General features: G+C 47.4%; 1 protein-coding gene across 1 annotated transcript; it reads left to right on the top strand.

The window, feature by feature from the left end:
- Window positions 1-14,737: 14,737 nt before the first annotated feature.
- VPS18 (VPS18 core subunit of CORVET and HOPS complexes) lies at window positions 14,738-23,779 on the top strand. Its single transcript, XM_055436756.2, has 5 exons — window positions 14,738-15,157; window positions 16,373-16,514; window positions 19,496-19,587; window positions 19,713-21,583; window positions 22,454-23,779. The coding sequence occupies exons 1-5, from the start codon at window positions 15,067-15,069 to the stop codon at window positions 23,177-23,179; spliced, it is 2,922 nt and encodes a 973-aa protein (XP_055292731.1). The 5' UTR covers window positions 14,738-15,066; the 3' UTR covers window positions 23,180-23,779.
- Window positions 23,780-23,990: the final 211 nt, after the last annotated feature.

The raw sequence follows: 23,990 nt of genomic DNA, 5'->3' as shown, positions 1-23,990 counted from the left end.
AATGGCAACCTGCTCCAGTATTCCTGCCTGGAGAATCCCAGGGATGGGAGAGCCTGGTGGGCTGCCGTCTATGGGGTCACACAGAGTTGGACACGACTGAAGCGACTTAGCAGCAGCAGCAGCAGGTATGGTCAAATTCCTAGGCATTTCTGTTAAGCCCTGATCTTATTTAAAATTACTGCATACATTGGAATACCTCCAGCAAAACCTCAACTCAATAAACCAAAAGAAATCTACCCATACCCACCACCAGGATTCTCCTATTGTTGAAAAAACGATTAGCAAAAAAAGAAGAATTTACCCAAAAAGTTCAGTGCTGAGGCCCTTTGTCAGTGAAACGTGCCTCTTGTAATCTTTTTCTATATCCTCTGCATACTCCACTCTGAGACTTCTGAATCAGGCCTGCTGCTCAGAAGGAGTCCAGAGACTCAATGAGTAGGTCAGAAAGCTTTGAAATAAAAAGAGGATGCAAGAAAAAGAATTTTATATCCAACACTTAATAAACCTGGGAAAAACTACTTATTTACCAACATACTGATGATAAGACAATAATTGGATTTTTCTCTACTCCCTGTGCTGCATCCTGGGAGGGGTCAGGAGCAAAATTCAGTGGCCTGGGCTGAGTTAGTCTCCTGGTACCAGGGGAACAGATTTTGTTCATCTACCCTCCAGCCTCTCCATGCCATCCGTCCCAAGGATCTGGCTACCTCCTTGGCTTCTGCCCAGCCCTGCCCTTCTCCCAACATCCAGCCTTAGTCTATTCTCCCTGCCTTTCTCTCCGCCTCATCTCTACCCACTCGATCCCACTGCTTCTACCTCCTCAAACCTCTCACTTATGCCTAGACTTTGCACTCAAGCCCTGCCCAGTATTTTTGTTCGTTTGTTTTTAACCTCCTGCAGGAGTTCCAGCTAAAAACGTTCATATAAAAGTACTCTTCTCTCATTTCATTAATAGAGCTCTCCTCCTAACTTCCTCATTTCTGAAAACGCTAACGCAATTCTCTCAATGAATTGGAAAGAGTTGGAGCCAACTAGTCTTCAAACCTCACAATGTGCTTGGACTCTTTCCTCTCCATCTTCAGTCCTTTTTGTGAAGTACTTGACACTCCTCTTCCTTTTGGCATCCCTGGCCCAAAGAATCATCTCCTGCCTGTCTCCCTGACTTTATTTTGCTCATTTCTAGTGCACTTAAGCTTCCTAAGACAACAAGTTCATTCTGTTACTCTCCCACTCAAAACGCTACAGTGAATCCCTATTCACTGACAGATAGTATATGAATCTCTGCTGTCATCCACAGCTTCTGATTACAGTACACTCCCAGGATGGGATAAACAGCCACTAAAATAATCCTTAAGAGAACTTCCAATGATGTAGGAAAGTGTTTTTAAAAATAATGTAAAATGATACAGAATTACATAAACAGTTTTAGCCAAGTGTTTTTTTTAGGTGTACAGTTAGAATTAAAAAGTCCTATAAGAAGGACATAGACCAAAATGTAGAGAGCAGTTGCCACTGTCTGGGAAGCTGATTTTGCCTGATATGTAATGAACACTAAGCACAAGTTAGCTATTAATATTATGTTGCTTTATCATCATTTTATCTCCCTTTTCTACAATGAACATGTCATTTTATGCAAAAAAAAACCTGAAATTAAAAAATACACATTCAGGGACTTCCCTGGTGGTCCAGTGGCTAAGAATCCAAGTTCCCAACACATAGGGCCCAGGTTTGATCCCTGGTCAGTGAACTAGATCTCACATGCCACAACTAAAACTGAGAAGAGCCAAATAAATATTTTAAAAAATACACATTCATTGTATATTTAGAAAAAAAGGAAACACACCAACATGTCAACAATGTCGGAATGTCAGGATCATGAATTATGAGTATGTTCTCATTCATCCCTTCATTCCACGAGGTTCTTTTCAAACCCACTGTGGGGTAAGCACTGTGGAAAGTGCTCAGTGCACAGCGATGAGCAAGTCAGGGTTCATGTGTTCCTCCACCTTGCTTTATCCTATGTCAACCCTCCTTCTCTGAACTCAAGGTCTGTCTCACTCATTTTGAGAACACTCCGTGTTTCCTGTGTGCATGTCTTATACACAGGATCGGGGACAAGGAGGGTCTCATCCAACTTCTGGCTCTCATTGCCCTAGCACAGTGGCATCCCATTTAAGAGGAGCTTGTTAACTCTTTGTGGGATGAATAAATGAATGGTGAGGCATGATTTGCCAAATGATAGAGACTAGCCCCATGTTCCTTGATGTCACAAGCACTTGTCCAGATGGCTCAGCCAATCCTGACTTGCTTCTCCTCAAAGACTAGCTCTGCTGGCCCAAAGTCTCCTTGGATAGAAATTGGGGCCTGAGACCACCAAGGTCCGCTCAACTTTCTGGGGTTAACCCTAGAGCATGTGTTTTCCTTTGATGATCAAGATGAATATTAGCAGCTTTACAAAAAAGAGGACCCAATAAAGAAGCATTCAGTTAATAATGATATCCAAATCCTCTCCTTGGCATTGCTTATATAAACTGCATTTTATATAGTTTGAACCAAGGATGGCATTTACCTTATTTAACAACTGGTTTGGCCCACAGAGAGATGCTGGTCCTTGGGCTGGAGCAGCTTTTTAGAAAATCTCTAGTGTGCCGGAGATTAAATCTTTAATGGCTGGCTCCTGGGAAGGAGTGATGGTGAGAGACACACTCAGGGAAGTAGATATTTTAACCACTGGCGTGACCACATAGGTGTGTACCTGCCAAATTTCATTAGTCTGGTTGGGTTTGGATTGAGTGTGAACCAAGCAAAGAGGGCTTGGAAACAGCCTGAAGGAATAGCAGGAATCCGGCCCAGAAGGGAAAGACTCTGGTCCATTTTGTAACTAAAACTAGCTCAGCTCACCAAGGAAGTGAGAGGTGAGAAATGAGTTGGGAAGGGAGGCGAGAGCCCAATCCAGGTCACATCACAGCTTTTCTTTTCCTTCAGGGTTATTTCACCAGGGAACAGCTAGACCTAGGGATACCTCCCCAGGATACAGAACTTTCAGCTCTAAAACCATGAGGGTTGGTCTCCCTAACCCTGTTAGTAAGGTAGACTGCTCTTTAGCTAAACCACAGCAATTGAAACTAGAAACAGAGCAGAATTTTCCACACCAACATAAAATTAGCATTTTCTAAATCAAGGTCTTTTCCCTGCCTTTATCACAAATTATGCTTTTGTCAACAAGAGATAAGTTAACTTGACAGTTAAGAGCACAGATTCTGGGTCAAAGCACTTGGATTGGTATCCAGGTTGTATCCCTTACTAGCTGTTGCCTTTTTTTCTGGGCCTCAGTTTGCTTGTCTGTAAAATGGGATTAAGATAGTGCCTGCCTCATAGAATGTTGTGGAGATTAAATGAATTATAGAGAATGCTTGGAATAGTGTTGTCAGAGAGAGTACCCTACAAGGGTGAACTAGTATTATAATTCTCTTCCCTTGGGTCAGGTCAAGTTTTTTTCAGATGAAGTCACAGCCCTGCCTAAGAGTGAACAATACACATTTGTCAGATTAGATAGGTTCGGGGACTTCCCGGGTGGTCCAGTGGTTAAGAATCCACCTGTCAATGCAGAGAACACAGTTTAAATCCCTGGTATGGGAAGATCCCACGTGCCTGGGAACCACTAAGGCCCTGGGCCACAATGACTGAGCCCAGGCTCTAGAGCCCACGTACCCCAGCTACTGAAGCCTGTGCTCTGGAACAAGAGAAGCCACTGTAATGAGAAGCTTGAACACCGCAACTAGAGAAGCTCAGCTCACCTCAGCCAGAGAAAGCCCTCAGGCAGCAGCAGTGAAGAACTGGCACAGCCAAAAATATATAATAAATATTAATTCATTTTAAAAACAGATAGGTTCAGAATTTTGTCTTCTGTGACCCAGAGAGGGAACACAAAAAGTCATCATTCTAATATACTGATATTGTTATTATCTTTACTTTACAGGTGGGGAAACTGAGTCTTCATAGAAGTTACATGACTTGCCCAAGGCCTCACAGCTAAGATACAGCCAGGATTGCAGAGCCCCATTTGTTGCTCCACCACCACCTACTTTTCAGTCCACACCTTAAGGATGATGGGCTATCCCATCAAGAGACACGGTTTAGGAAAACACAATATATAGATATAGTCATCACACACAGAATGGAATATTACTCAGCCATAAAAAATGAAACATTGCCATTTGCAGCAGCATCGATGGACCTAGAGAATATTATACTTGGTGAAGCAAGTCAGACAAATATTATATGGTATCACTTATACGCAGAATCTAAAAAATAGTACAAATGAATCTATATACTAAACAGACACAGATACAGAAAACAGGCTTACAATTATGAAAAGGGAAGGTGCGGGGAGGGATAAATTAGGAATATGGTATTAACAGATACAAACTACTATGCCTAAAATAGATAAGCAACAAAGACTTGTATAACATAGGGAAATATATTGAATATCTTGCAGTAACCTATAATGGAAGATAATCTGAAGATTACCTTCAGAAATATATGAAAAAATATATAACTGAATCACTTTGCTATCCACCTAAAACTAACACAATATTGTAAACCAACTATAATTCAGTTTTTTTTTAAATGTAAAGAAAAATAAGATTGGGCTACAACACATGTTAGCTTTTGTCTTATAAACTCTAATATCCATTCTGACATTTGGGCAGAGATCTTTTTAAAATTTCCTATTGCAGGGCTTCCCTGGTGGCTCAGTGGTAAAGAATCTGCCTGCCAATGCAGGAGACACGGGTTTGATCCCTAATCCAAGAAAATCCCACATGCTGAGGAGCAACTTAGCCTGAGCTCCACAACTATTGAGCCTGTGCTCTAGAGTCCAGGAGCCACATCTCCTGAGCCCACAAGCCACAACCATGAAGCTCGCATAGTGCCCATGCTCCACAACACAAGAAGCCACCACAATGAGAAGTCTGTGCATCACAACGGAGAATAGCATTGCAATGAAGAGTAGCCCACACTCTCTGCAGCTAGAGAAAAGCTCACATGGCAACAAAGATCCTGCACAGCCCAAAATAAGTAATAAAAATATATAAAATTATTAAAAAATAAAATAACATTTGGTATAACAATCAACTCTATTGAGATATCATTTACATCTAAGATACACTCATTTTAACTGTATAGTTTAAGGAGTTTCAACCAATGTATTCACCACCACCACAATCAAGATACAAAACATTCCCATTTCCCCTGTAAAGTTCCTTCTTGCTTCTTTCGAGTCAATCCTCCGCCCCATGCCAGTTCCCAAGCAAACACTGAACAGTTTTCTGTTGATAGTTTTATTTTTCCTATTATAATTTTAAATAAACAGAATCAGGCTCTGTCTACTCTCTTATGTCTCACCTCTTAAAACTCAGCATGCTTTTGAGATTCATTCATGCTGTTGTATGTAAGGGTTATTGTCATTTAGTCACTAAGTCGTGTATGATTCTTTTGAGATTCCATGGACTGTAGCCTGCCAGGTTCCTCTGTCCATGGGATTTTCCAGGCAAGAATACTAAAGTGGGTTGCCATTTCTTTCTCCAGGGGATCTTCCTGACCCAGGGATGGAACACGCATCTCCTGAACTGCAGGCTGATTCTTTACCACCAAGCTACTAGGGAAGCCCCCTGTGTAAGGATAATTTTTTCTTTTTTAATTCTGAATAGTATTGAATGGATGTACTACTATTTGTGTACTCTCTTATTGATAGACATTTGAGTTGTTTCCAGTTTGGGGCTATTATGAATAAAGCTGCTATAAACATTTGGTCCAAATTTTTAAGTGGGTACATCTTTTCTTTCTCTCAGGTAAATACCCAGGTATGGAACTGCTGAGTCATAAAGTCAGTGCATGTTAAGTGACTATGAACAGTCGCACCATTTTATATTCCCACCAGCAATGAGTTCCAGTTGCTTCACAGTCTCACAACATTTCATATTAGTGGTCTTTTTGAATTTGGATTTTACTGTTTTTGTTGTGTTATTATTTTTATTCTTAATACAAAGATCTCATTATTTTTAAGTTTGAAAACAGTTTCTGCAAGAGGACATGTGGGTGAATACATAGACATGTGTAGTGTGATGGTATGCATGTAAATACACATTAATGTGTGAAGTCATGCATTAATACAGCAGGCACTTCCCAAGTACTTACAGTGTGTCAGGTCTTATAACCTAAAAGATTGGAGGCAGGATGAGGACTGGTTGTTAGATTTTATTTGGTTTCACATAATCAGAGAAGGCTTCCTGGCTGAGGAATCTTTTAAAATGTATCCTAGACTAAGGGATAGATAAGAAGCATAGAAACCGGCTTGGAGGCAGTGCTGTGAAAACCATTATTCCCTGGGAGCTGTCCCCAAGTGTCTCCAAACGGACTTGTGAGAAGGGTTTGGCTTTCAGAGAACCACAGACTGTTAAGAGACAGTCTAGTTCTACCTTCACCACTTACAGTTGAGGAAATGAGAGGCGTTCAGAGGGGCCAAGCGACTCGTCAGCAGCATCTGACTGAGTTAGGTTCCACATAGTGAGAAGAAGAGCTTCTGGAGAAACAGTGAGGGAGGGTGATGGTAGGGAGAGAAACAGCCAGCCTGGGAGTGGCATCTGGCAAGGTGGTGCTGGGACAAAGCATCTACCTCCCCTCTAAGACTCCCAAACTCCCTAAAAATGAATAAAACTATAGGTGCCTGCGTGTTAAGTCGCTTCAGTAGTGTCTGACTCTTTGCGACCTTATGGGCTGCAGCCTACCAGGCTCCTCTGTCCTCTGACTCTCCAGGCAAGAATACTGAAGTGGGTTGCCGTGTCCTCTTTCAAGGGATCTTCCTGAGCCAGGGATCAAACCCCTATCTGTTATGTCTCCTGCATTGGCAGGCAGGTTCTTTACTACTAGTGCCACCTGGGAAGCCCCCAAAATCAAGGTACTGACAACCAAAACTTTTCACCTTAAGACCAAGAAGCTGCAGAGAATGCCACTTCTAGTACACTGTGAATATAGACATTTAAATAAAACTATGACCTCACTCTTTTACATACACACATTGGAAACTAAAATACCAAACTCGTTTAATATCCTACCACATCCATTTAAAATAATGTGGGGGGCACTCTCCATCCCCCTTCTGATGTCTATGTCAGAAGCTTTCTCTGTCCCTTTTTCACTTTAATAAAACTATGTGACACACAATGGCAAGCCACTCCAGTACTCTTGCCTAGAAAATCCCATGGATGGAGGAGCCTGGTAGGCTGCAGTCTGTGGGGTCGCTAAGGGTCGGACACGACTGAGCGACTTCACTTTCACTTTTCACTTTCACACATTGGAGAAGGAAATGGCAACCCACTCCAGTGTTCTTGCCTGGAGAATCCCAGGGATGGGGGAGCCTGGTGGGCTTCCGTCTATGGGGTCACACAGAGTCGGACACGACTGAAGTGACTTAGCAGCAGCAGTAGCAGCAGCATGCTACACACACACACACACACACACACACAAGAAAAGTGAAGTCGCTCAGTTGTATCTGACTCTTTGCGACCCTGTGGACTGTAGCCTTCCAGGCTTCTCTGTCCCTGGGATTCTCCAGGCTAGAATACTGGAGTGGGCTGCCATTGCCTTCTCCAGGGGATCTTCCCGACCCAGGGATCGAACCCGGGTCTCCCACATTGGGGGCAGATGCTTTAACCTCTGAGCCACCAGGGAAGCCCTACACACACAAAGAATAATGTAAACAAGCTCTACTTTAACAGTTGGAAAATCTATGTTATTCATTTTCTCTTTCAATATTTCAGTCTTCCCCTCATGTATGCTATGATTGGAAGTTTTATTGGTATTGTATCCTAACTGGGTGTAATTAGTATATATATGTTTTTTAACATTATGTTATATATCTTGTGACTGTGAGGCTCTAAGTCTTTACTTGTTTTCTTTTAAATTTGAATTAGATTATCATTACAATCATTCAACATCAAAGCACAAATATATTACACATTTTGATAAAGTTATACATGAAAAGTAAAATTATACTAGGAATACATCTTTGATGAAATGCATCAGGCTTTTTGGGGGGTTGCTTTCAATTAGTTTATGTATTCATGGATAGAATGCTTGAACGTGACAAAATTCATCATCAGTTCTCTTACTGTTTTGTTTTGTTTAATGTAAATGCAGGGAAACCTTGTTTACACACATCTCCTTTCACAATAGTTATTTATTATTTTTGGCTGTGTCGGGTCTTAGTTGCAGCACGTGGGCTCTTCATAGAGGTGCACGCTCTTCTCTCCAGGTGCCTGGCCTCACTAGTTGAGGCACAGGGGCTTAGCTGCCTCACAGCATGTCAGAGGTTAGGTCCCTGACCCAGGATTGAACCCATGTCCACGGCATTAGAAGGCAGATTCTTAACCATAGGACCACCAGGAAAGTCCTATTCAAAGTTTTCTTATCTTTATTCTCTTTGTGGAAGAACCAACAATTCCAGAGTTCTGTCTTCTGGGCTCCCTGCAGATTTTTTAAGCTCTGAAGCAATGTACCAAGGGATGGGGTTTCTGTTTCACCACCCAGGTGGTTGTGTGGTGCGCTTTTCTTCTGAAGAGTCAGGAGCAGCAGAGGTGGAAGGGGACGTGACCTTGCTCCCAGGCACCTTCTCTCCTGCTGGTCACTTTTAGCCACAGATGCTCTGGGCACTGATTCTCATAAAACTACTTGGTGTGGTCTCCTTGGGAGAGACTTCCATACCCCATAAGGACCTGTGAACCCCAGTTTGAGGACCGCTGACCTAGGATGCCTTAATTTCCCACTTAGACAGTTGGGAAAAAATGTACAACAATTCAAATATATTATTAAAATAAAAGTTAAATTTATAAATAAATTCCTAAATTTTCCATGTAGAAGAATTCCAAACCATTTATATAAATACTTAACCCCCAAGGAAGCAAAAATCTCCACTCATTAGGTGTAGGCTGTGTATAGTGACTTCCATCCAAAGGGTACAGTCTAGAAAGGAGGATAAAAGCAACTGCACAGTGGAGAAACCTGACAAATCTCAGTCAGGGATCAACATCAACAGTGATAAGCAGTGTTGATGGTATGCACCCTTGATATGAGGTGATGATAATGTTCCTTTACCTCTTAAAACCCAACAACCCCAGTCTAATCATGAAAAAAAGATAACAGACAAATTCCAATAGAGAGCATTCTACCTGCCCAGTGTTCCTCAAAATTGTCAAGGTCACCTAAAACAAGGAAAGTCTGAAAAAACTGCCACAGTCAAGAGGAGCCTAAGGAGAAATGATAACTAAATACAAGGTCAGGGACTTTCCTAGTGGTCCACTGGCTAAGACTCTGTGCTCCCAATGCTGGGGACCTGGGTTTGATCCCTGGTTGGGGAACTAGATCCCACAAGCCACAACTAAAAGATCCTGCATGATGCAACAAAGATTGAAGATCCCGCGTGCAGCAAGTAAGACCCGACACAGGGAGGTGGGTGGGAGGTTCAAGAGGGAGGGGACATAGGCATACCTATGGCCGATTCATGCTGATGTATGGCAGAAACCAGCACAATATTGTAAAGCAATTATCCTCCAACTTAAAAAAAACAAAGGCAAAGGAGCAGATAAGTGGGTAGACGAGGCAATGGATCTTATATAAATCCTCTCCTGCTTCTTTCTTCTCAGGAAGATAGGACACAGATTTATTAGCTGAGAGTTAGGAGGAGGGGAAAGGTTTGAATGGTGTCAAGGAAGACAGAAAGATGTGAAATTACCTAAGAAAGTAGGTGAAAGATTAGAGTAGGGAAATGCCACAGAATCCTGGGGCAGGACTGAGAGCCTGCCCATGGAGGAGTCAAGAGTCATCTCCTGGCTGCGCATCTGAACACTGTGGAGAAGAGGGGGCTGTCCATTGGGGTTCAGACTAAACAGGACAGAAGTGGGCAGCAATTTTAAAGTCAGATAATTCATAAAGATTGAAGATAGAGAAGCAAACAGGTCCACAGTTCAAACATGAAAAGTGCCTGGAATCTTAAAGACAATTAGATATAACTGAAACATATTCTTAGAAATAAAATCAGATAATTTTAGAGCTGAAAAATGACCCTAGTGAAAAAAAAAGACCCAGCACACCCAAATAAATAAAAATAAACATTAAAAAGTCATTATAAAAGAAATGCAAGGTCATCTGCTGAATGGGGGTACTGGAACAGAAAGGTTATTTGGTTAAAAATTAAGGAAATCTGAATAAAGTATGGATGTCAATGAATAATAATATATCAATATTGGTTCACTAATTTTAACACAAAACACTGCAAGGTAGATTTTTCTCCTTTAACAAACGTAGAAACTAAAGCATGAGAAAACTCATTCATGCAATTGTTTAATAAATATTTATTAGTGAGTAAGGGAATGTCCCACAGGTGCTGGGTCTCTTGGAGTAAATGCCCTGCAGGGGCCTCAAATGCAGTCATCCAGATTGAGCTCAATCATGTGACCTCTGCCCCACCCCAACCCAGCTCGTCCTCCTCCCAGACAAAGTTGTCACTGGACCATCTGCTAGGTCTCCCAGCAGCAGTCCTGCACTCTTCCTTGCTGGCTCCCCTCCCCCCAGTGCCTAACCTGACACTAAGCCCAGTGCCCCTTCCTCAGAAACGTCTTCCCAGTCTACTCTCTCTTTTCCAGGCTGGGCCCTCTCCACTTCTCCTCTGTTTCTGCCTCAGAGCTCATCCTCTCTGATGTGGACTCTACCCAAGCCACCACCCATCTTTCCAGAACCCACATCAGGTGGTTTCATCCCCAGCCAAAACCTTCTGATGGCCCATTCAATAGCTTTCACAATCTGGCCACCACCAGTCCCATTTCACCCACTGCCCTACTCCCAGTGCTCCTCAGCCACCCCCTACCTCCCCCACCTCCCTGCCAGCATCACACTATTTGCAGGTCTTTGCAGATCCACCTGCTGCTTTCCCTTTTTGGCCCTTGGAAATCACACATGCACTTCAAGTCTTAGCTCAGATTCACTGGTTTTCATACACCAATCCTCTCTATCCTTGGCCCAGCAGTCAGCCCTTACCTGTTTCATGGCAACTACCATATTTCTTTTCTTAGTATTTATTTATTTGGTTGCACCATGTCTTAGTTGCAGCATGCAGGATCTTTTAGTTGAGCCACAAGAACTCTTAGCTGTAGAATGTGGGATCTACTTCCCTGCCCAGGGATCGAACCTGGGCCCCTTGCATTGGAAGCTCTGTGTCTTAGCCACTGGACCACCAGGGAAGTTTCCCACAGCGGTTTTTTGGGTAGGAATGAGTGGATCTGCATCTCCAGCTGTAAGTTCCCTAAGGCATTTCTGTATTCAGGTACTCAGGAATATTTGAGGCATTCCCCACAATCCCATGGATGGAGGAGCCTGGTAGGCTGCAGTCCATGGGGTCGCGAAGAGTCCGACATGACTGAGTGACTTCACTTTCACTTTTCACTTTCATGCATTGGAGAAGGAAATGGCAACCCACTCCAGTGTTCTTGCCTGGAGAATCCCAGGGACGGGGGAGCCTGGTGGGCTGCCGTCTATGGGGTCGCACAGAGTCGGACACGGCTGAAGCGACTTAGCAGCAGCAGCAGCAGCAGCCACAATCAGCATCCGTTACATCAAAGCCAAATGCCCATGCTTCATAAATAGGTGCCAGTAGAGGTCAATACAAGGAAATCCATAGTAGTTCTGAGGGAGACTTCTTGGAGGAGGTGGACTTGAGAGACTCTCAGGTTAAAGCCACATTTAGAGTTTATTGAGCACGTACTCTACGTTGAACATTGTGTTATCACAATGAGCTTTCACCTAGATCACCTCATTTACTCTTCCACACAGACCTACTAGGTATCATTATACCTATTTCTGTAGATGCGAAGATCAATGCTAAGAGCATCAGATGTACACAGTGTCACAGCTACCGAGTGAATAAGAAGGCTGGTCTCTGACTCTTACTCAAAAAGTCCAGCCTAAGGTTGAAGACCCAGTACACGGGGGAAAACTGTGGTAATCAGCTCAACAGGGAGTCGTATTGAGTGTGTAGGCCCACTTAGGCTCCACCCCATACATCCCAGAGAGCAGTGGAACTGAGAGGGAGGCTCTGGGGACAGTGAGGTGGCTGGAAAAACTCTGTTTCTTTGAGACACCAGCTCCATGCAGGGGGCACACTCTCTCTGCACAGTTCAGACCTGAGGATTCAGCTGTGTCACCCTTCCCTCAGCTTGTTCTGGGGTCATGGACGGTGTGGTGGTAAACTCTTAAGTATTTGCTTGCATTTGAATATTGCTTCCTGGTTTCCTCACTTGCTGGCCACATGACCTTGGACAAAATGCTTCACCATGCTGAATTTCAGTTTCCGCTTTCCTAACGTGGGGAAAAGAGCAGTGACTATTTTATAGCATTAGTGTGAGGTAAGATGAAATAACACTGAATATTAGGAACTTAGTGTGGCTTTTGGCGCATCTGTAGGTACTCAGGAAATGTACCTTTTCTGGTTATTTGACCTTCGTCTGGACCTATCTGTGTTTCCCAAAATGCAGCCGGCAGGTGATCTAGGGTGGAGCCTTACACACTGGGATCACTTTTCTCCGGGCGGAAACCTCCCTAAGCCGTAGCTTGGGTACCTTCCCTCCTGGGACCTAACCTGCTGCTCAGCGCCCTTGGCGTCGCGGCCGCAGGTTTCAGGTGGGAGAGGCCGGCCCGGGATCTCCGGGAAGTTATTTAATATGTTGGGCCGTGAACCAGTCAGGGACACTCCAGGCCCACAGAACCTTCGGTGAGGGCTGATGAGGGTCCAGTCCTCTGCGCCCACCAGGAAAGTTTAGCAAGAGAAGAATAACCGCACCATGTACGGTGCATATCTGGACGTTTTTGAGAATAAACAGGGGGTTCTTGGTCATTAATCGGGGTCTGTAGGTTAAAGCTAGGGCATTGGTAACCCTGCCTAGATAGTCTTCCACTTTAGCAAGGTAGCATAGCCCGTGAGCCCAAAGAAAGGAACAGATTCTTTCTGGGTTGCCCAGGCAGGTGGAAGAAGGAAACCAAGAGTTTTACACCCAAACCCTCGCTGTTTCATTGCTCTGAACTCCCTGTCCGCCTCCAACATCCCTCATCCCTTGTTCCAGCCAGGCTTTTCAGGCATTTGTGCTTCAACAGCGCTGTAGCCATGTCCCTTGTACACATCTGGAGGGCAGACTTTTTTCTGTTCTGTGTGGTGTCCCCAGAGCCAGGAACAGTGTATGTGTGTGTGTGTGTGTGTGTGTGTGTACATGCGCGCGCTTGACTGCTTATTTGTGGAATGAGTGCGCTGCTGAACAAATCATAAATTGTTTTTCTAGCATTAACTAGGGCTTCCCTGGTGGCTCAGACTGTAAAGAATCCGCCTGCAATGCGGGAGACCTGGGTTTAATACCTGGGTTGGGAAGACCCCCTGGAGAAAGGAACAGCTATAACCACTCAAGTATTCTGGCCTGGAGAATTCCCTGGACAGAGGAGACTGACAGGCTACAGTCCATGGGGTCACAAAGAGTAGGACAAGAGCGACTTTCACCTCACAATCAGCATTAACTACCTATTTATGGGCCAATCGCCCCTCTGGATTATGCTCTTCCATGACAGTTGTTGTACTTATCTCTGTGACCCCAGCACCTAACTCAAGGCCAGGCAGAGAGTAAGTGCTCAACACGGAGGAGCCACTAAGAACTAGAGAAGAGACTGAGTAGCACATAGCTTCCTACTGGCCGAGCCACCATCTCTGCCACTTTCTGGAAACTGGTGGGTCCCTGGATGTGGGAGAAGAGAGGCCAGGACTGCTTGCCTGTGCCATGTGAAGGCAGGATTTAGGTGGCATTTAGATTGAAGAAAGGAATGTTCTCCTGGGACCTAGTGTGTGTGTTAGTCGCTTAGTCGTGTCCGACTCTGCGACCTCATGGACTGCAGCCCTCTAGGCTCCTCTGTCCATGGAATTCTCCAGGCAAAAGTACTGGAGTGGGTTGCCTTTTCCTTCACTGGGGACCTAGGGCAATGGACTATTTTTAAACGTGCGAGCGGGAGCTGACCAGAGAGGCTGAGTGATCTGCGGGAGGGAAGCCTGGGCGTCAAAAATGCTGGGGACCTTCTCAGAGGCTGAGGCTGGATTGCGCTGGGCGGGTCTGGGAAGGCGATTGAGAAAGCCAGGATTGCCTCCTGGTGTCAAAGTCTAGAACTGCAGCAGAGTTCAGGAGGGTGGGGCTTGTGTTCAGCGGGGTCCGTCCCCCACCTAGGGGCTTCCTGAGTAGCTCAGTCGGTAAAGAAACTGCCTGCAGTGCAGGAGACCTAGGTTCAATCCCTGGGTCAGGAAGATCACCTGGAGAAGGAAATGGCAACCCACTCTAGTATCCTTGCCTGGAGAATCCCATGGACAGAGGAGTCTGGCGGGCTACATACAGTCCATGGGGTCGCAAGAGTCGAACATGGTTTAGTGACTAAACCACCACCACCAGCTCGGACTCTCCCCAGCAGAGATCGGAGCACTCCGCTGGAGAGCCAGCTAGGCCATAGCCCCGCCCTCCCGCCAGCCGACCCCGCCCCTACCGCCACCCCGCCCCGCCCACCGCAACCCTCGCCCCACCTCCCAAGGGCCGGCTCCGCGACGTTCCTGCGCCAGCAAACGTGGGCCTCTGAGAACCCGGAAGTTACGTTATAGGCGTGCGTCCCAGGGGCGGGAGTCAGCTGAGGTGCTCGGGCGAGGTTGGGATCACCTGAGATCGGCTAAGGGGAACCGGTGCTCTCTTGGGGGCGTGAGTTGGGTGCAGGACTGCGCCAAATTCAAGGAGGCGGGCTCTCCGATCTTCTCGCTCTATAAGGAGAGAGTGAAAAGATTCTCAGGATTTTAAAGAGAAGGAGTTGGCGGTGGCGGATTGCCAGGATCTGTCAGATTCCTGTCGAGGTTGGGGAGTCGCAGCTTCCAATCCGGGGAGACGGGGATCCCTGGGGGGAGCCCTGTTGTAATCCCTGGGACGGAGGACCCAGAGGCCGGGCACCATGGCGTCTATCCTGGATGAATACGAGGACTCCTTGTCCCGCTCGACCGTCTTGCAGCCTGGCTGCCCCAGCGTGGGCATTCCCCACTCGGGTAAGGGAAGTGAGGGCGCCGCTGCACCTCTCGGCTCTCCTGGCATCTGCATGGGAGGAGCGGAGGGGGTGGCTCCAGGAGCTCGGGTTCACCTCCTGGACCTGCAGTCTGGATCTAGGCCCTTGGTTCTCCTCAGTTTCTCATGGCCTCCAGGCGGTGGATGGTCGAAGTTTGAAAGAGCAGCAAGCACAGCCGCGTGATCTAGGCCATGCCACTAGAGTCCTTCTAAGAGGGAACTGGGACTCAGATAAGGAAGTGACTTGCTTAGAGGGCAGCAGTTGGGAAAACTGAGAATAGGTTCAGATGAGAATAGGCTTCATCTGATTCAGTGTTTTTCCCATCAGTGCCCTTCTGGAGGTAAGAGAAAGAGTAAAGAACTGGTGAAAGGGGAGTGCTGTAGGGGAAGGAGGGATGAGCCTAGAGGGAACTCTGTCACTGAACAGGGGGAAATGAAGTATCTTAAGCTTTTGGTAGAGCTGTTTGCAGCTGGATGGTGAGGGGAAGTTTTTGTAGAAAGTAGTACAGAGTTGGCAGAGGCATCTGAAGTGAAGGAATATTTTGAGTGGTGATAGAGAAATGAAAGTAAAGGCTAGAGAGAAAGTGCCAGCAGTTTGTTAACCAACTGATTGGAAGGGTTTCTCAGGGATCCCTCTGTCCTCATTCTTCTGGAGACTCATTGAGAGCATTATTGCGTGGGCAGGGAGGAGAGAAGAAAGTGGAACTAGACAACTTTAGTTGAGCTGGGATTGCTTGGCCAAAGACTGATACGGGAGAACACTCAAACTTTCCCTCATTACCACCAGGAGCAGGTACATAGTGGTTTAATAGCATCCTAAGGGTTCAAAGGGGAGAAGGCATTGGCAACCCACTCCAGTACTCTTGCCTGGAGAATCCCAGGGACGGGGGAGCCTGGTGGGCTGCCATCTCTGGGGTCGCACAGAGTTGGACACAACTGAAGTGACTTAGCAGCAGCAAGTGTTCAAAGAATCAGTCCCTTAATACTTTCAGAGGTGTGGGAAGAGCCCAGAACCTATAATGTAGCCTAGGACTAATGTAGAGGTGATTAGTAAAGTGCTTGATATATTGGTATTTAAAGTGACTGAACTGAACCAACATCCTGGGGTAGGAATATGTTGGGAAGGTGGAGAGGAGCAATCTGCCTCTTCTTGCCCTTCCTCTGTTTCATAGTTAACCTTTCCTTTGCTCCTTGCCTAGGATATGTGAATGCTCAGCTAGAGAAGGAAGCACCCATCTTCACGAAGCAGCGCATTGACTTTACCCCTTCCGAGCGCATCACCAGTCTTGTCGTCTCTTGCAATCAGCTCTGCATGAGCCTCGGCAAGGATACACTACTCCGGTAAATGAAGACCCAGAAGGTTTAGGAATGTAGGAAATGGATTGGTGGTATTTTGGAACTGTTGACTGACCAGGTCTTTCTTCCATGGGCAGGTGAAACAGTGATTTGGAATTTTTGGGAAATAGCCTATCCTTTCACAGAGAGAACTGATATAGTGTAGTAAACCTGGACTCAGAGCTCAGCTCTGCCACTTACAGCAATGGAATCTTGAGCAAGTCACCTGGTCTCTCTGAACATGTCCCTTGATCTGTTACAGACTGTGTGTGTGTGTGTTTAGTCACCAAGTCATGTCCAACTCTTTGTGACCCCATGGACTGTAGCCCACCAGGCTTCTCTGTCCATGAGATTTCCCAGGCAAAAATACTAGAGTAGGTTGCTATTTCCTTCTCCAGGGTCTCCTGTATTGCGGGCAAATTCTTTACCACTGAGCCACCAAGGAAGCCCGTTATAAACAGTACCAACCCACAAAGTTAGTCATGTAGATAAGTGGAACTGTCTAGAGTTCTGAAATAAATTCACTATAAGTAGAAATAAAATCGGAGAAGGCAATGGCAAGCCACTCCAGTACTCTTGCCTAGAAAATCCCACGGATGGAGGAGCCTGGTTGGCTGTAGTCCGTGGGGTCGCTAGGGGTCAGACATGACTGAGCGACTTCACTTTCACTTTTCACTTTCACACATCGGAGAAGGAAATGGCAACCCACTCCAGTGTTCTTGCCTGGAGAATCCCAGGGACGGGGGAGCCTGGTGGGCTTCCGTCTATGGGGTCGCACAGAGTCGGACACGACTGAAGTGACTTAGCAGTAGCAGCAGAAATAAAATATCTCAATAAAACTGGAAATATCTCAAGTAAATGAAAATAATACATGACAAAAGGTTCTATTCAGAATAACCGTCTGAGATGAAACAGAGCTAAATCTCTGTATCACAAAAATGAATTCTAAGTAGAATAATTATTTAAATATAAAAAATAAGCAGTGTGAATATTAAAGAATATTTAATAAATTTCTAAGTTCTTGGGCTTAAGGGAGACCTTCTTACTCAAGCTAGAAAATCCAGAATCCACAAAGGAAAAGATAGATTTGACTATGTAGTAATTGCTGTTATGACAAAGTAAAAATAGAAAAGCACATGAAGCAGGTCAGGACAAAAGATGGTGGGAAAATAATGTTTTTCCATATATGACTAAAGATTTAAATTCCTGTTCCTTAAAAAACCCTTTCAAATTAATAAGAAAAAGACAGTTCAGTAGAAAAGGAAAGGTAAACAATATAAACAAGCAGTTCGCAGAAGAGGAACTCCAGATTTCCAGTAAACATCTGAAAATATTTTAAACCTGTGGGAAATGCTAATTAAAATAACAGTAAGGGACTTCCCTGGTGGTCTGGTGACTAAGGCTCTGTGCTTCCAATTCAGGGGACGTAGGTTCAATCCCTGATTGGGGAACTAAAATCCCTCATGTTGTGCGGTATGGCAAAAAAATTGAAAAAAATAAAACAACTAAGATACTATTATTTTTAACTCATAAGATTAGCAAGAGTTTAAAATGTCAATGTATGATGCTGGTGAAGATATACAGAGATGGACTCGTATATTACTGAAAAGAGTATAAATTGCCACCACCTTTTGGAAAAGAAATGTCTGTTAAACTTTAAAGTATCTGTGACTTTCCTGACAGTCCCACTTTGGGGAATTCAAATCATAGAAAGAAAACTAGCAGTTTGAAAGGTATATATATAAGGATGTTGATTGCAACCATGTTACTGGTAGGAAAAACTAGACCCAAACTGAATGCCCATCAGTAGGAAAACGATTAAGTTATGATTCAGCCATAAAAGGAAATATTATGCAGTTATTAAAACAATGAAAGCTGTATCTATTGACCCGGTGGAATGTTCATGAAATATCATTGAGAAAAGTAAGGTATAAATTATAAAAACAGTGATAAAATAACTTTATGTTGTGAACATGGAGACAGATATTAATATCAGTTTTTTCTGCTGGGAATAACAGGAATTTAGAAGGAAAGTCATTAACTTTTTCTTCATACATACTTACTTTTTGTTTTTAAATTTGATTGTGTGGGGTCTTAGTTGTGGCACATGGGATATTCAATGCGGGTCTTAGGCTCAGTTGCCCTGAGGTTTGTGGGATCTTAGTTCCCTGCTGCTGCTGCTAAGTCACTTCAGTCGTGTCCGACTGTGCGACCCCATAGACGGCAGCCGACCAGGCTCCGCCATCCCTGGGATTCTCCAGGCAAGAACACTGGAGTGGGCTGCCATTTCCTTCTCCAGTGTGTGAAAGTGAAGTCACTCAGTCATGTCTGACTCCTAGCAACCCCATGGACTGCAGCCTACCAGGCTCCTCCGTCCATGGGATTTTCTAGGCAAGAGTATCAAACCCTCATTCCCTGCTTTGCAGGGCGGATTCTTAACCACTGGACCGCCAGGGAAGTTCCCCTTCATACAATTTTGCATTGATTCTTTGATTAGAATGAGTGTATCATTTGAAAAGGTTTTAATAAGGGAAATACCTTAAAATAGGGAATAACCTTAAGGGAATACCCCTCAAGATTATTGTGAAGATTAATTGAGGTCATACTAGCTCAAGCTCTTAGCATGGTGCTGGGTATCTAGAAAGTGCTCAATAACCATTAGCTACTATTGGTGGTTCCCTTTTTACCCCAGAATTCTGGGATGTCCCTGCCCATCTTCCTGGAGGCACTGGGGGTGTGTTGAGCAGAAACAAAAGACTTCTGCTTAGTGACTTCTCAAAATGAAGTAGATTCTCAGAGCTGAGGGTTCTGAAGGAGGACCCCATATGTGTTTCAGAGTTCCCTTGGGATTGTATTCAGAATTTTATGTGTCTGTGTAGATTTCAGGGAGGAAAGGTTGTGCCTTTCATCTGATTATAAAGAGGTCTGTGATTCATAAAAAGGCTCTGCTCTCCTCTGGAGTCATGCTCTGACTCTTGTCTCGACAGCATTGACTTGGGCAAAGCCAATGAACCCAACCATGTGGAGCTGGGGCGCAAGGATGATGCCAAAGTTCACAAGATGTTCCTGGACCCTACTGGTGAGTGGCGATAGAGTTCTGAGGTGGGGGAGGGGACTGTTGAGGGTGGGTCACTGCCAGGGTGGGTGGTACCTGAGGGCGGGTAGGCAGCATCCTCTAGGGTGCCATGCTTTGCCCCCCTCCAGGCTCTCATCTGCTGATTGCTCTGAGCAGCACTGAGGTCCTCTATGTGAATCGTAATGGACAGAAGGTTCGGCCCCTGGCACGCTGGAAGGGGCAGCTGGTGGAGAGTGTGGGCTGGAATAAGGCCCTGGGCACCGAGAGCAGCACGGGCCCCATCCTGGTCGGCACCGCCCAAGGGCAGATCTTCGAAGCAGAGCTTTCGGCCAGCGAGGGTGGGCTTTTTGGCCCTGCCCCGGATCTCTACTTCCGTCCATTGTACGTTCTAAATGAAGAAGGGGGCCCAGCACCTGTGTGCTCCCTTGAGGCTGAGCGGGGCCCTGAAGGGCGCGGTTTTGTCATCGCCACCACTCGGCAGCGCCTCTTCCAGTTTATAGGCCGAGTGGCGGAGGGAGCTGAAGCCCAGGGTTTCTCGGGGCTTTTTGCTGCCTACGCTGACCACCCACCCCCATTCCGTGAGTTCCCCAGCAGTCTGGGCTACAGCGAGCTGGCCTTCTACACCCCCAAGTTGCGCTCTGCGCCCCGGGCCTTCGCCTGGATGATGGGAGATGGCGTGTTGTATGGATCGTTGGACTGCGGACGTCCGGACTCGCTGCTGAGCGAGGAGCGGGTCTGGGAGTACCCAGAGGGCGTGGGTCCTGGGGCCAGCCCACCCCTGGCCATCGTCCTGACCCAGTTCCACTTCCTGCTGCTGCTGGCAGACCGGGTGGAGGCGGTGTGCACGCTGACGGGGCAGGTGGTGCTGCGGGACCACTTCCTGGAGAAGTTCGGGCCGCTGAAGCACATGGTGAAGGACTCTTCCACGGGCCACCTGTGGGCCCACACCGAGCGGGCTGTCTTCCGCTACCACGTACAGCGGGAGGCACGGGATGTCTGGCGCACCTACCTAGACATGAACCGCTTCGACCTGGCCAAGGAGTATTGTCGAGAGCGGCCTGACTGCCTGGACACAGTCCTGGCCCGGGAGGCTGACTTCTGCTTCCGCCAGCGTCGCTACCTGGAGAGCGCCCGCTGCTATGCCCTGACTCAGAGCTACTTTGAAGAGATCGCCCTTAAGTTCTTGGAGGCCCGACAGGAGGAGGCGCTGGCCGAGTTCCTGCAGCGAAAACTGGCCAGTTTGAAGCCTTCTGAGCGAACCCAGGCAACCCTGCTGACCGCCTGGCTGACGGAGCTCTACTTGAGCCGGCTCGGGGCCCTGCAGGGTGACCCCGACGCCCTGAACCTCTACCGGGAAACCCGAGAGCGCTTCCGCTCCTTCCTCAGTAGCCCTCGCCACAAGGAGTGGCTCTTCGCCAGCCGGGCCTCCATCCACGAGCTGTTGGCCAGCCACGGGGACACGGAGCACATGGTGTACTTCGCTGTGATCATGCAGGATTACGAGCGCGTCGTTGCCTACCACTGCCAGCATGAGGCCTACGAGGAGGCCTTGGCCGTGCTGGCCCGCCACCGTGACCCCCAGCTCTTCTACAAGTTCTCACCCATCCTCATCCGTCACATCCCTCGCCAGCTGGTGGACGCCTGGATTGAGATGGGCAGCCGGCTGGATGCCCGGCAGCTCATTCCTGCCCTGGTGAACTATAGCCAAGGTGGTGAGGCCCAGCAGGTGAGCCAAGCCATCCGCTACATGGAATTCTGCGTGAACGTGCTGGGCGAGACCGAGCAGGCCATTCACAATTACCTGCTGTCGCTCTATGCCCGGGGCCAACCAGCCTCACTGCTGGCCTACCTGGAGCAGGCCGGGGCCAGCCCGCACCGCGTGCATTATGATCTCAAGTATGCGCTACGGCTCTGCGCTGAGCACGGCCACCACCGTGCTTGTGTCCACGTCTACAAGGTCCTGGAGCTGTATGAGGAGGCTGTGGACCTGGCCCTGCAGGTGAGCTGGTGATCCTTGACCCCATCTGGGAGAGAAGACTAGAAAGCATGACATGCTGAAAGTTGGGGGGTGGGACCGTGGCTAAGGGGTGCTGGCCTCTCCCACAGAGGAGCTGTTGTATAGAGGTGAAGAACACAACTCAGAAGTTAGGGTTTGAATTCTGGTTCTGCCTTGTACTAAGCTGTGTAACCTCAGACTGGTTTCTGAACCTCTTTTTGCGTCAGGTTATTCAGCTGCAAAATAGGGATAATATAATAAGCACTTCCCTCGCAGGTAAGTTCTGCATACATGCTAGCCACAGTTGCAGAATGGGAAGGTGCTGAGTTGCATTGCACAGATCATGAATTATCACCTACTTTGGATTGTATAAAGTGCTATTTAAAATTTGAGGGAATTTCCTGGTTGTGCAGTGGTTAGTACTGTGCCTTTTCACTGCCGAGGGCGCGGATTCAATCCCTGGTCAGGGAACTAAGATCCTGCCAGCCATGCATTGCAGTCAAAAGAAAAAGAAAAAAAAATCAAATTCCTGGGTTTGAATCCAAGACTTACTGAATCAGAATGTCTGGGTGAGGGCCCAAAAATTTGTATTTTAGGTATTTCCCCAGGTGATTTTTAACTTCACTAATACTGCAGGCCCACCATCAATAAGTAGCATTTGCGTAGCTCTGACAGGGACAGGCCCGTTACTGACGGGCCTTCCTGTTTCAGGTTCCTTCCTGTTTCAGTAGCCCCTCTCTCAGCCCCCAGAAGCCCAATCTTTCTTGTTGCCAGGAGTGCTGGGCATCCGTTCTCTCGGGCATCTGTCTTTCCCACAGGCTCTGTCCTGGGTGGGGAGGGGACTTGACCCTAACAGTCTCAGCTTCCTTACAGGTGGACGTGGACCTGGCCAAGCAGTGTGCTGACCTTCCTGAGGAAGACGAGGAGCTGCGCAAGAAGCTGTGGCTGAAGATTGCGCGGCACGTGGTGCAGGAGGAGGAAGACGTGCAGACGGCCATGGCCTGCCTGGCCAGCTGCCCCCTGCTCAAGATTGAAGACGTGCTGCCTTTCTTTCCTGACTTCGTCACCATTGACCACTTCAAGGAGGCCATCTGCAGCTCACTGAAGGCCTACAATCACCACATCCAAGAGCTACAGCGAGAGATGGAAGAGGCCACAGCCAGTGCCCAGCGCATCCGGAGAGACCTGCAGGAGCTGCGGGGCCGCTATGGCACCGTAGAGCCCCAGGACAAATGTGCCACCTGCGACTTCCCCCTGCTCAACCGCCCCTTTTACCTCTTCCTCTGCGGCCACATGTTCCATGCAGACTGCCTGCTGCAGGCTGTGCGGCCCGGCCTGCCGGCCTACAAGCAGGCCCGGCTCGAGGAGCTACAACGAAAGCTGGGAGCTGCTCCACCCCCTGCCAAGGGCTCTGCCCGGGCTAAGGAGGCTGAGGGGGGCACTGCTGCCGGGGGGCCCAGTCGGGAACAGCTCAAGGCTGACCTGGATGAACTCGTGGCCGCTGAGTGCGTGTACTGTGGAGAGCTGATGATCCGCTCTATTGACCGGCCCTTCATTGACCCCCAGCGCTACGAGGAGGAGCACCTCAGCTGGTTGTAGGAAGATGTCAACCCCGATAGGCGGGCAGGCGGTCGGGGGTCTGTCCCTTCTTGGGAAAGCCACAGCATCATCTGTGCTCAGTCTCCTGGAGGCTGCTGGGCTGGGACGGTGGTGGGGGGAGTGCAGCTATCCCTGTTGCCCTCAGGTGTCAGCTGTGATGCTTTCTGCCGGCTGCCTGTGCTGGTCTTCAGAGCTGCCTTAGAGCTGCTGTTTGGCCCAGGCCGTAAGCCTGCTTCCCAGTAGAGGGCCATGGCCTGGAGAAGTCAGAGTTCTGACCCCATCACTGTCCCCCTGCGTCTAGCAGCTCTTTTCAGCCTCCACACACCTGTTCTTCTGGAGCATTACCTCCTGACCTTCCTTTTCGCTATGGCTTGTCTCTCTCAGAAGCACTCTTCTGTCTGCTTCTTGGTCCCACAGGTGAAAAGACAAGCCCCCCAAGCCCTGGGCATGGGTTGGGGTGAGATGTGGGGCTGACAGTGGGCCTACTCTTGTGCACACACTGTCTGGGGCTCCAGTGTGAGGGTTGCCCTGGGTCAGAGAGCCTCCTGGAGGACAGTGGGAGATGGTGGAGAGCATTAAACTGTCTGCATTGCCCTGGTACTCTGGAGTTGGTGCCTTTGTGTTGATGCTGGGTAGAGCGGCGTGTGAGTGATCTGCAAGAAGGGCTGGGGTGCCACAGGAAGCTGCCAAGGCCCTGCACACTTTCAAGCCTTGGCCCTTGCTCCTCCTGGAGATGTGACAGGATGATTTTTTGATTCTTTGCCTTCACTCTGTTCTTTCTGACTCCAAACTTGGGTTGGGCTCTAAGGCC

This window comes from Moschus berezovskii, chromosome 9 (assembly GCF_049115385.1).
Source record: "Moschus berezovskii isolate FMDL1 chromosome 9, NW_MosBer_1.0, whole genome shotgun sequence".
Lineage (NCBI taxonomy): Eukaryota > Metazoa > Chordata > Mammalia > Artiodactyla > Moschidae > Moschus > Moschus berezovskii.
The sequence above is the reverse complement of the archived record's forward strand: the minus strand, read 5'-3'. Positions and strand labels throughout refer to the sequence as shown.